The sequence below is a fragment of the Syngnathus acus genome, chromosome 10 (genome assembly GCF_901709675.1).
Source record: "Syngnathus acus chromosome 10, fSynAcu1.2, whole genome shotgun sequence".
NCBI classification, from domain to species: domain Eukaryota; kingdom Metazoa; phylum Chordata; class Actinopteri; order Syngnathiformes; family Syngnathidae; genus Syngnathus; species Syngnathus acus.
Genome location: NC_051095.1, coordinates 9,609,137 through 9,621,392, shown reverse-complemented (window position 1 = coordinate 9,621,392; position 12,256 = coordinate 9,609,137). Strand labels below are relative to the sequence as shown.

Sequence of the window (12,256 nt, the reverse complement as noted above, 5' to 3'; positions counted from 1 at the left end):
AACCACTGAAATTAAACCACTGCACACATCCACTGTCTGAGACACTGGGAAAACCGATCTTATCTGTAAAGACTGTTTTTCCAGCTCCAATCCTTCCCCCCCACCCAAAATTTTAAGCTGACTAAAATTTGCATTAACATTGGTCACATTCTTCTTAAACACCCCCACCGGAAAGCCCCCCTACCCTGAAGAACCAGTCTAGCACCTGATTGAATGTTGCAAATCTTGCTGTGAAAGTCACCTGAAGACATGAATGCATATTGTTGGTTAAATCACTTCCTAGCCCCTGTCAGGTTTGACCAGAATTGCAATTTCAACGCCGGTGATGCTTTTATGGTACGTTTGGAATTGAGTCAAAGAGACGAGCCCTGATGAAGTCGAATTGGTAGCAGGCCTGACTCGAGATTTTGCCTCTACGGGGGGCTTAATTGATACAAAGGAGGGTAGGGAAATCATTTATAAATATATTTTAGAAAATCAAATCAAATGCTAGACTGTCTTAACTGGGCTTCCACAGATTCCTGACGGGCCTGTTGCACACCCTAGCCATCCCCAGTTGATACATTAAGAAAACAATTATTATTTTTTAGTTTGTTGCTTTATGTAAATTGCCACAAAGTCAAAAAAATATGCATTTTTAAGCTAAGAGCCGCCGTTCAGTGGATTCTTTTTTGCTGAAATTCTGAGATCCAAGCACTGTATGTGGGCTCGTCACTTCATAAAAAGCAGCAATTCAGCAGATAGTGAGCAATTCTCGAAAAAGAAGCTTCATGCATACATTCTATATCCTCTGCAAAAAGCAACTAATATGTCTGCAATTTATCGAAGAGTTGTGAGCGCCTCGATTGAACAGATGAATGGCCTTTGCATTAAACTCATTAAACATTTCGAGGCACCATCCAAGTTGGACTTAAGGATCACCACGGACAACATTAGGGTCATCCAAAGGGTCCATTTTGAAGTTGTCAGGTCGTAGTTTCATGATGCTGCGTTTCAGGGAATACCACCATCCTCTCCAGGTGTACCAAACCACACCATCATCTGTCAGTCCACTATAGTAGCCATCAGGGTAGTACCTGCCATTGAGATGGGCAGAGTGGCACCTGGGGAGAAACAGAATCAAATGAAAAGGGCAAAGCATCAGGATGCAAGTATTTGAAAGCAACAAGGTACCAAAAATATCCATTTCAGATAGCTTCAAAGTGTTCACTTGCAACCTGAAAGCTGGCCTACTTGTTGAACCACCAGCCTCCTTTATCTTCCCGCGCACAACTGCCTTGATAGTTGTCGTTGTCCTTATCATAGGTGCTGAACTGGACGCCCTGGTGAGCGGCCCAGTCTGACACACCGACCTGGTAGTTGCCAGACAGAGCGTCTCCAGCCGTGCCCGTGTAGGCGCCGAAGGTGAGTCTGTAGTGATCCTGCAAAGATAAATGGAAGATGTGGTCAAGAGGAAATTAATTTGAAATCAGAGCAACACAATGAGTGAGGGGGAAAGTATGAGATAGAAGATTTGAATAATCGTGCTATATGATAATAAAACCTTTTCATCGGCAACATTGAAGTTTCTGTAGTCGGCATGGCGCTGGTTACCCTCAAAGTCTTCCAGATGAATTCTCAGTGTGTAGTTGCCTAAAACAAAAAGAAAAACTTCCATTGGACCAATTTGAAGAGTTAAAAATAGCTTGTTCTCTTCAAACCATACTACGTATAGAGATGAAGTATATAGCTCATTCAAATTAGCTCTTTTTGAGAAAATGAAATAATTTAAAAATACAAATAAAATCTCTGAGAAATTCCTTATAAACCACTCCTCTCATGCCAGCTGTCTGAGTTCTGCTTTCGTTACTGTGACAACAATTTGCAGCGCTTGTTCTCAAGCAACTCAGATTGTGAAGAGAAAAGTGAATGACGAACAAACAAAATATTATTGGTATTTCACTTAAGGGAGCAGCCCTTCCACATTGTTACCTATGTTAATTGTTAGTTTGACAATTCAAACACATGAGATGCTGTGCTAAATAAAATGGCCTTGCCTTGCTTTACAACACAGTGCTATTTTTCTTCAACAAAGATTGGGCTTATGGAATTTCAATTTATTTCAGCAAAGGAACATTGATATAACATAAATAAAATACCAAAAAAAAAAAAAATCCTAACAAATGTATGTATAGCGCTTAGTGAAAAATGGATGCTCAAAGGCTACGATCAACACATACTGACCTTGTGCTGTGATAGAATGCAAGTTGTCATTCCCAAGCCAAAACTCATCAAGGTCTGCAACCATGTTTCCAAAGCCATCCTTGTATTCCACCCAGGATCTGGACGGACAGACAGACAGATGTTTCGATCTTCCTCGCTATTCCGTCTGATTTGTATTCATTTCATTACTGAGGCTACAACAGCAGCACCTGTTAAAATTTTCTGCTCCGTTGATCCTTTTTTGTATCACAGTCCAACCACCTCCTTCACTCATGTCACAGAAGACTCTGACCGAAGCATTGGAGCCATGTGGTCGGATATTGTAGTAACCGCTGGCTTTAGAGCCAGCGCTGTAGATGTGGGAGCAGTCTTCCAACTCTGTGAAATCAAATAAAATGAAAATAAACGTGCAGGAAAAGGGTGCCTGACCTTTTTGCATCCTGACCTCCGTGCTTGGTTTGGTTGACTCTGGTATTTGCTTCATCGTCATCTTGGTTAAACAGCCGTAGCCTGCGTAGGAGGAGATCTTGTTTTTGAAGCTGTCTTTTCAGATGATTCTCCTGCTCTTGCAGCCTCTTCAGTTCCTTGTCACATTGGTCTGATGCCTGCACGGGCGTACAAGAACAGCTAAAATCGTTGTCACTGATACATAACTACGCACGTTCGCCATACAGTTAAAAGAATAATTCATAGAATTTGGGAAAACTGCTTTTCCAAATGTGAATGGGCTGCAGCTTTATATACGGTGAGACTTACGCAGAAAGAATGAAAGCAAATTATGAAGACGCTTAGACGAATGCCAATCAGATGCAGTTGTGCAGCCATCCTCTTCTTAGTCGGTTCGAAATTAATCCCAAGTGAACAAACCTCCTCTTTGGATTCAGTGGTTTTTTTTTCTTTTTGTAGTTCTTCCCAACATAACAACACCAGGGCCAAGACATTGACGAAATGCCTGATTGGCTACAGTGATAAAACTTTCAAAGTATGCAGGAATTATTAGGAACAGATGGACACACATATTGTTGTTATGGGTAACTGAGTAGATTTGAACGAAAGATATGTTCCACATTTTTATTTGCTGATATTTTTGCTTCTTTTGTTGCATTTTGGAGAGGATGAGGGGGGGTCAAGAACAGCATAGTCGTGGAGCTGTCGAATCTTATTCAGTTCCTCTGCTGACAGCGTGTGTCTTTTCTTCTTGCCAATGTTCTGTCAGTTTTGCCGAACACAAAAGAAGAGCACATTATTCTGCATGCATTGTTCAGAGTGAACCACTTGAAGTAGAATTACCTGTGCTATGCATGGATTGATTGCTTCCTTTCCGAGCTCTTGGGGTCATCCCGTTGTACATCATCAGACTTTTTATAGTAATATTGTTGATCACGGGGGCCAAACCTCTAAATTCAAACAGGTATAAAGTTAGTCGTCTAAAGTTTAGACTATTCAAACGAGCTGATTTTGAGAGAGAGAGAGAGAAAACATCTAGCTCAAAGCACCATGTCAGGCCACATCAAGCTGATGAAAAGAATAACGGGAAGTCCAACGATGAAAACGTAGACGGCCCAGAGCCAGGGCCGCTCATCCGTGGCCAAAAGAAGACCTTCGATGAGGCTCTGCTGCAACAAACAATTCAAGCTGATTTGATTCCACTTTTGGGGCTCTAGTTTTGGAGACGGCTCAAAGAATGCTGAGCTCCTCTGGTGAACAAGATTAAAATTTTGATGATTTTGAAGCAGGTTTTACCGGTTCTGCTGCAGACACTGGTACCACACTGGCTGCTACCAACGCAATGCAAAGCGCCATCTGTGAAGAAGCACACTCAGCGCAAACATACGCCACAACATTTGACACTTACAGAAACATTTAAACAATTAGGCTTGGGAAAGTTGTGCTGTTGATTAGGGTTCCGCAGGCATAAATTAATTGTGTCTGATAAGAACTCATTAAGCATTGGATATAATCGTGTCTAGATAAGCACACACAGTGTGAGCATAAAAAGAGACGGAAAGTGTACAGTGCACACGCGCACGTGAAAAATAAATAATCAGCGTGCGATAAAGAGTCAATAAAAGACAGTTTGATTTTCTGTTTTACTCTTGATCGGTCATTGCACTACAAAAAGGAGGTTTAGGTTTGTATTTTTTTTAAAAACTGTAGCTCTTAGAAGATAGAGATACATTGATGAAAAGAGTCACAATTGTCCATTTAAAGAAGAAAAAACACAAGTAAGAATCGGCAATAGACAATTACCTTTTCCCCCACAAATACAGTGTTCTCACTCTTTTCACAGGACACTCCCACAGTCACTTCCTGGAGTCTTGCAGAAAAAGTTATGTTGAACTTTGGTCGTTAATAGTCATTGGCTGACAGCTGCAGAGCATGCACTTTCCATATCACGAAAAAGAAATTTCATGTGGTTTTATGATCTTTACTTTAACATTTGCACCAACGACACTGCGAGTTCATGTATGTACATATTTAAAATAATTGCGGAAATATTTATTTAATTAATATTAAACTATTCTGTCAGGATTAAAATTGAAATTTATTGTACTGTAATGTCGATACCATCAGGGTTACAAGAAAAAAGAAAGGAAAAAAATATATATATATATACCGTAATTTTCGGACTATAAGTCGCACCGGAGTATAAGTCGCACCAGCCATAAAATGCCCAAAAAAGTGAAAAAAAACCATATATATGTATATAAGTCGCTCCTGAGTATAAGTCGCCCCCCCACCCAAACTATGAAAAAAAACCGCGACTTATAGTCCGAAAATTACGGTATATATAAAAAATATGATAGTCAGTGCGTCGTAGGAGGACTTAAAGCCGAATATTTATTTGGCTTCGCATCCCGCCGCCACCAGATGCGCTGTCGTTGCCGTCTGTGTCTGACAGAAAACCGCTACCTGTGGTTACCGTGGTGATGTTGTGCTCGAGGGCTGTCATTCGCTGCTTCATTCGAAGCTGAGCGGAGTTGAACTCACTCTGCAGACGCGCCAAACTTGTCTGGAAATTAGACCATGAGAGGAACCAAGACGCATTATAAAAGGCAGTGGTGCCTTGACTTGTGAGTTTAATTTATTCCGTGACCACGTTCGTAATTCAAATTCCGCCTATAGAAAGGAGTGAAAACGCTATTGATAGAATTTGACTGCAACTGGTAAGGTGTCAACTGACCTGCAGTCGATCCACACTGGTTTCCAACCTCTCCACTTTCTCCTCCAGCTCCTCCCCAGCAGACACATTAATTTCTTCCAGGAGCCCCTCCTTCCGCAGGATATCCCGACCCCTCTGCTCCAGTTGAGCCCTAGCATCAGGGAACTCCTGCAGCGCGTCCATCAGGTCTTGTTTGGAAAGGCAGAAAAGGTCCGAGTATCCCAGACTGCGGATATTAGCCGTGCGGCGGTTTCCCATCTTGCTGCCACTGATGTTCAGGACGCTGATCTCTCCGAAGCAGCTACCGGCTGTGAGGACAGCTAACTGCGTGGCTCCATCCTCCCCCACCACGGCAAGGCGGCCATCTTTAATTATATACATCTCCTTGCCCACATCTCCCTTGGAAAAAGAATCAACAATACAATTTTAATCAATCTTAAATTTTGCAGTGTACTTCATGTGTGTTCTGTTGAAGCTGGCTCTCTATTTCAAACGGACCTTTCTGCAGATATAGTCTCCTGGACTGAAAACCTGTGGTTGAAGTTTGAGCACCAGCTCCACCAAAAGGCCTGCCTCGCAGTCCTGGAAAATACGCACCTAGATATGCACGATCACAAATATTTCCTTGTTGCAGGAGGAGCTGGAATGTGCACACTCTCCAACAAGATCAATACCTTCTTCAGTGTGTCCAGGTGAACATTGATTGCAATCTCTGCTCTTAATTTACTGGGTAAGCTCCTCAGAACTTCCTGTTCATCGATGGTCTTCTTATTGGTCCAGAGGTAGTCAAACCACCTAATGACGCGCTGTTCTAACACCTTGTTGACATGCCTGAAGTGCATGTAATGCTTCAGAGAATCCACACGAGCCTGAAAGCCTGCTCTCGTGGCATTCATATTTGAGATCATGGCTCCAACATTTCCCACAATGGATGCAAAAATCAGAACGCCGACCTGGAACAACAACAAAAAACTGCTCAGTTAGCAGCTGTGGGACATCAACGGCTGCGTTAGATGAACAGAAGTTACTGAATGACCTACCAGAAAGTCAAATATTAGGAAGAGATACTCCTCATCTCTCACAGGAGGCGGAGTCTCTCCAATGGTAGTCAGCGTCAAAGTGGACCAGTACAGGCAGTATATGTAACTTCGGGCCAGGGAGGCATACTCTGGATCCGAGGCATTGGGATAAACCCAGGAGTCGGAACCCAGTCCCAGGACTTTGGAGAAACTGTAGTAGCCGCAGGCATTCCAGTGGATGATCACCAGGATGTAGACTACAAGTTTACAGATGCGGAAGGAATTTGGATAGCCCGTTCTTGTTTCCGTACGTTCAAAGAACTCAAAGAGCCGCGGCAGGCGCAGCAGACGATTGAATCGGAGAAGGGGCGTGTGACTGACTCCAAAAGTCAAATATAACAGATCGGTTGGAAGGATGGAGCAGATGTCCAGCTTGCATTGTAAAGTTCGAATATAGGTTTCCCTCAAACGGTGGCCATCTTTCACCATCAGGCCCTGCTCCAGGAAACCTTGGGAAATACACGTAAATGGAAAGCAATATCAAATAAGTTACTGAAATTGTTCCACAGTACAGTCTGTGATGTCATCCCACGTGGCTCATCAATCTACTTCTTGAATTTTCCGATCAAATGCTAAGTACCCGTGTGGAGACGAACGGCGATGTCCAGGATGTAGATACCGTCGCAGATGTAGTCCATGACCAGCCACACCAAAATATTTCTCGTCTGCAGCTCGTCAAAACAGGCCCTGCAAAACCAGATGCAACGGGCAACAATGAGTGACGAATCAAAGACCTGTGATTGAAGAAGAATCTGAGATATTTGATCTTAAGCAATTAGAGGAAAAACAAACTCTTTCCAACCTGACAACTAACAGGGTCCAGTTATAAAAAACAGCAGGACCAATCACCATCAGCCAGTGGTAATACGCATCATCCGATGGCGAAAGGATAACATTGTTACATTTCCTCCTAAAATAGAGAATACGGTAAAAAAGAGTGAAGCAACTTGATGTTTATTTCATTCTCTGAAATTATTTTTTTCCTTACTTCCTTTTTGAGCATCTCATGTCACCATCTGTATCCGAGCCATTGTGGCTGTGACTAAATCGGCTGGGTGGGGCATGTATGTCCAAGTGGGCGGGGCCTCGGAAACGCTCCAAAAAAGAATCAGGCCGCTGTGTCTCCTCAGCTACGCTCTTCTGTGCCCATTCTCTCAGAGTCATCACCATATTCACTATCCTAAAAAAAATCAAAAACACAAAATAACTCGGCGACACCAAAACCGCTCTTGTCTTATCGATCAATCTCATACCTGGTGAGAGCCCCTCGGCCATGATGGGAATTCTGTGAATTGGCATCTCTCCTGTCAATGGCCGCCATTCTTTGTAGTTCTGAGGAAGTGTCATCGCACATCGACTGCCCTCTACAAAATACAAATGCCATGATAAATCTAGCGAGGTGCAGTGGCTTCAATGAAGCTAACTTTGGAGGATGAGATGCTAACAAGCCAAATCTGGAACGTTTGCATAAGGACAATACCTCAAAGAGACAATATATAATCACAACAACGAAACGAAGCCATTTCAGCTGGGCCACTAAGCAGTAAAGATGAAACAACAATCATTAGCATTTGTCGAAGGATTAGGATTAACGTGTCATGTCTGATCTGGAGAAAACAATCACTATGTAAGATTTAATACTTTCAGTATCCTAATAACAAATTGCCTGGATACTCCTGCCTGTCTCCAATTTTGAACCTTAGTTTTATATAATTGTCAAGAGGCCAAAGGAGTGTGCGTGTACCTGCTAAGTGGGCTATCGGGATGGTCACTCTCCTCCTCTTCCCATGTTTTCACAGACAACCTTTGAGAATCGTGCACTGGATGTGGCATACTGCACACAAATGCTCATTGTTACGTTGAGTCAAGAGACATTATTTAACATTCAGCTTGTATGTAAGCGATGATGTCATACTGTACACATGGCAAGAAAGATTAAAAACTGTGAGATTGAAGGACGATCATGTCAATAAACATACTAAAAAACACATCCATTGGCAGAACCATAATACTCAAAGGATGGTCATTTAGTAGCATGCATCACCATGGAAACCAAATGTCACGCCAATAAGCTGGAAAATTGTTTCACATTATTAAAGAAAGATGAAAGAAAGAAACGTGTTCAACACACCTTTTAAATTTCCTGACGTGATGTTCAGCTCATGAAGAAATCTTCATCTATGTGGATTCAGGCCGGACCAATTGTGAAGACTAATATAGTGAGGACTGAACACATCTCCGAGATGATCACATGACACGCAAGCGTTGACAAAAGAATACTTTAAAATGCAAATTGTGTGTATGTGCATGTGTTGCTTTTTACTCATCTGAATTCAAGAGCATCGTTTGAAGTGGCCTCACAACCACAAGTGTCTCCTGATTACAGAGATGTGGGACTCAGCACACAGAGACCTAGCCTTTGGTTTCAAGTCATTATCTATTTTTTCTTAAAACAAGGAAGGATCTTGATTATTTATGATATGAAATCATGCGGGGCATTCTAGTAGCCAACACAACACTAATTTAAAAAATAACCCAACTGTATTATACCACAGCCTAGGTTTTGTTGAAAATTGAATGCCATCTCCTGTAATCCTGTTTTTTATGACAGGTATAGTTTAGCACATGTCTGAGCATAATTATTGATGTTTATTGAGATAAAGGTTTAGAGAAAAAAAAAAAACAGGATTTGTGGTAATGAGGTGGTGAGGCAAATGTGTAAGAATCTGAAAATGTGACTCATACTTTACACCAGAGTTTTATTGGTATTTTTCTTTACAATCTGTGTGTTGTCTGGATTACTGAATTTCTGATGATGTCATGGGTCGAAGGCCGTCTTGTTGGGTCAGGGTGTATCATCATCTGAAAAGCAAAATAGGTATAAGATATATGAATGAAAATGTTTTTCAATTTCATAATGCATTTTTTGACCGATTCCGAAACGATTTACAGTCTAAAAATGGTCCTTTGATCCATGTTAGTATTTTCAAATGTATGTAATTGTCAACATGTACATTAGATGGCAGTATGAAAACACTTTGCAGTCACCTGGAGAAGACTGAAAAACTCTGGCTCAAGCACACATGGCATGGCGGGAAGATCACCCTGTCGGATTTTGTGCCACTTGTGCCCGTTGGAGGGCAGAGCCTCCGCCCCTGAGGCTCTAACAACAGTAAGAGCAAGGGCAAAAATGTCGGCCTTTGTCAAGTTACTGTAGTCCTACAAAAGTAAGAAAAGGGATGAGGTTAGAATGTGTGAATTTCTCAAATGTACAATTTTTTCCCCATTTTCCCTCTATTGATGACAAACCTCTTGTAGAACTTCATTGGCTAGATATCTGCTGTCACCTTCTTCCACTTGAGGATTGTTTACCTGGGTCACATGACCAAGATCACCTGGAAAAAGGCACATATTTGTTCCCTAATCCAATGTCAATCAAGTGAAGGGGGGCCTTCATTTACAACAGGGGTATTTTTACGCTGTGCACACCATTCGTAACCTCCAAACGCAAACAAAGGACACCCTGCACAATGACGTAATGGCAACAGAACAGAAGTAAAGAAAAAGGTCATACCGATTTTGTAGGTTGGCTTGTCATCCTCATCACAGCTGCATCCGGGCTTCTTGGCTATGAAGATGTTGCCTTGGAATCCAAAATAAGACTCGGTCAGTTTTCCCATTTGCACTGCATCTATTTGTAGCACAACCACTAAAACTCACTCGGTTTGATGTCCATGTGCACCAGCGACATTGAGTGGAAGCACTCCAAGCCTCGCGCAATTTGTAGCAGTAGATCTTTGAGGTCCGCTTCCGACATGGAGGCGAGCCGCTTCGAGTTGCGTTCAATGGCGTCAGCTAGCGTGCCGCCGTCGCAGTACTCGTTCTGAATGAGCAAGTGGTCGTCCTCGACCCAAGACGAGTAGTAACGCACCACGTTGGGATACTGGGCCAGTACGGCGTGGGCAAACACTTCCCGCATGACGCAATGTCTGTATGGGAAGAACAAAGACGTTTCAATGTTTTGACTATGTATGAGAACCCATGACTTTCCGCAATGTCAATTTTTTTCCCATATGAAACCCTCCACTTACTTATCTACCGATCCCATAAGTGGTTTCTTTGATCGCTTGATAGCATAGATGCAGCCATCCAGCCTTTTCACACATTTGAAAACCGCGCCGAATTGTCCGCTTCCAATCGTCTCCAGTTCGAGGAACTCTGAGGTATACCGGGACGTCACATCGTTTCTTAGCGCAGTTGACCTCTAAAAGTAGCAAACATGGGGGTTACCACCGTTTCCCGTGACTTATACATCACTTTCAGAGAAAATGTGTACCTTAGAGTCTCCTTTGGCATTACTTGCATTCTTGTCTTCTCCATGAGACCTGGACAACAAAAACAGTCAGTGGAGAAAGCATGTGCACTGATCTCCAATGATCAGAAAAATGTACATACATGTGCGCTCTCTTGCACTGGTTCTTCTGCGGTGGAGGAGACTGGATGAGGAGTGAGAGGGGACTGAAAGGATTCGAGTTGACCTGAGGTCTGATGCTGCTGCCCTCTGTACTGGACCTTGCGGAACGTTTCCCATTCTTGAATAGAGATCGCTTGCAGGGAAAGGTGATGCTGGAGTTCTTTGCTGGGGATAACACACTCTGTGAAAACATACAAATTGACATTCATCAATACAGGTCATTTTTCAACGGTCACTTTTGAAGCTCCTATTTAAATTTCGACCGTTAAATAACAGACGCAACACGCTAGGAAAAATAACAACGGCGATGTACAGTCGTTGAAATACTCAGAGAAGCTTATCGTCTAATACAAACCGTTGGATCAAGCGGCGTGTCCAAAAGTCTTCGTCTCCTGACGTTTTTGCCCCGAGTGTTCGTAGAGGTGGTTTGCGGGGAGGTTCGTTCCGGTGAGTCCTCGTAGAATCGTGAAGGCTTTTTGGTAGGCGTGGAGCATGTGGTCAAGACAACGGTGTTGGGTGATCCGCAGCCTTTCAGGCCCCACAGCGTGACTTCGTCACCCCCGCATGAACGAATCCTCACGGGGCTACTGTGGAATTTTAGCCGCTTGACAGCGGTGCTTCGTCGTTCACGCATTGGAACGCTCTTTTCGATGTCCCCACTCGGCTTCGGTGTCGTTTCCATGGCTTCGTTTGTCTTCTCCCGTACGCTTTCAAAGCACCGCCAGGCAGTTGGTTACGTCATGAGATGGAGCCAATCAGCGGCTCGTTGTGCTGCTTCATCGTTTGGTTGGTTGGCAGCTGGCAGCCATAAAAGTGCCGCTGTCGCCATCTACCGAGATTTTGTAGTACAACCATCCTCGCATCATTTCATTGGTTCGAAATGTATAGAAATTGTACGAATAGGATTCTGGAGAGTATTTTTCTTTGTGTTTGATAAATTTATGGGAATCAGTTTTAGAATTACTAAATAAATAATACTGTATTCTATTCTTTGAAATGCAACATAATGTAGGTGGAATGTCTATACTCTAAGCAAAAACACACTTCGTGAAGTATCATGCATTTCTGCAGGGGCCACGTTTTCCTGAGATAATGTTCAGCATAATTTTTTATTATTTATGATTACAATAGACGATATTGTCGTCTAACAATATGGGCAACAAATAATGCTTCAGTTTGAAGTTTTGCTTTCAATAAAATATGCTGCATTAATAGTCTATACCACCACGAATGATAATAATGATAATCATGACCATCATCATCATGAAAGCTTACATATCACTCACATGATGCAGAGCAGTATTGAACTGTCTCCGAAATAGTTCTTCTCCGTTAAAA

At 42.6% G+C, this 12,256-nt stretch overlaps 3 protein-coding genes across 5 annotated transcripts; all 3 read right to left on the bottom strand.

The window, feature by feature from the left end:
• Positions 1–579: 579 nt before the first annotated feature.
• fgl1 (fibrinogen-like 1) lies at positions 580–3,407 on the bottom strand. 2 transcript variants are annotated; one of them, XM_037262244.1, is made up of 7 exons: positions 2,959–3,404; positions 2,648–2,807; positions 2,412–2,580; positions 2,224–2,321; positions 1,544–1,632; positions 1,234–1,421; positions 580–1,103 (listed from the first exon to the last, which is right to left on the bottom strand). In XM_037262244.1, exons 1-7 carry the CDS (start codon positions 3,025–3,027, stop codon positions 911–913), a joined length of 966 nt encoding a protein of 321 aa, XP_037118139.1. In that variant the 5' UTR covers positions 3,028–3,404; the 3' UTR covers positions 580–910. The 2 variants fall into 2 exon arrangements, with proteins under 2 accessions (XP_037118139.1, XP_037118140.1); XM_037262245.1 differs by having other exon boundaries at positions 966–1,103; positions 1,218–1,421; positions 2,959–3,407.
• On the bottom strand, positions 3,261–8,703 carry LOC119129159 (cyclic nucleotide-gated cation channel-like). Of its 2 annotated transcripts, XM_037262243.1 has the most exons (16): positions 8,576–8,703; positions 8,189–8,278; positions 7,698–7,808; positions 7,433–7,624; positions 7,247–7,354; positions 7,025–7,131; positions 6,406–6,893; positions 6,040–6,318; positions 5,864–5,962; positions 5,387–5,764; positions 5,126–5,215; positions 4,453–4,519; positions 3,946–4,005; positions 3,699–3,818; positions 3,494–3,599; positions 3,261–3,425 (listed from the first exon to the last, which is right to left on the bottom strand). In XM_037262243.1, exons 2-12 carry the CDS (start codon positions 8,275–8,277, stop codon positions 4,487–4,489), a joined length of 1,974 nt encoding a protein of 657 aa, XP_037118138.1. In that variant the 5' UTR covers position 8,278; positions 8,576–8,703; the 3' UTR covers positions 3,261–3,425; positions 3,494–3,599; positions 3,699–3,818; positions 3,946–4,005; positions 4,453–4,486. The 2 variants fall into 2 exon arrangements, with proteins under 2 accessions (XP_037118138.1, XP_037118137.1); XM_037262242.1 differs by lacking the exons at positions 3,261–3,425; positions 3,494–3,599; positions 3,699–3,818; positions 3,946–4,005; positions 4,453–4,519 and having other exon boundaries at positions 4,995–5,215.
• Positions 8,704–9,186: 483 nt separating this feature from the next.
• On the bottom strand, positions 9,187–11,655 carry LOC119129326 (wee1-like protein kinase). Its single transcript, XM_037262486.1, has 9 exons — positions 11,274–11,655; positions 10,900–11,099; positions 10,781–10,829; positions 10,536–10,708; positions 10,165–10,433; positions 10,019–10,087; positions 9,754–9,839; positions 9,493–9,663; positions 9,187–9,306 (listed from the first exon to the last, which is right to left on the bottom strand). Exons 1-9 carry the CDS (start codon positions 11,598–11,600, stop codon positions 9,220–9,222), a joined length of 1,431 nt encoding a protein of 476 aa, XP_037118381.1. The 5' UTR covers positions 11,601–11,655; the 3' UTR covers positions 9,187–9,219.
• Positions 11,656–12,256: the final 601 nt, after the last annotated feature.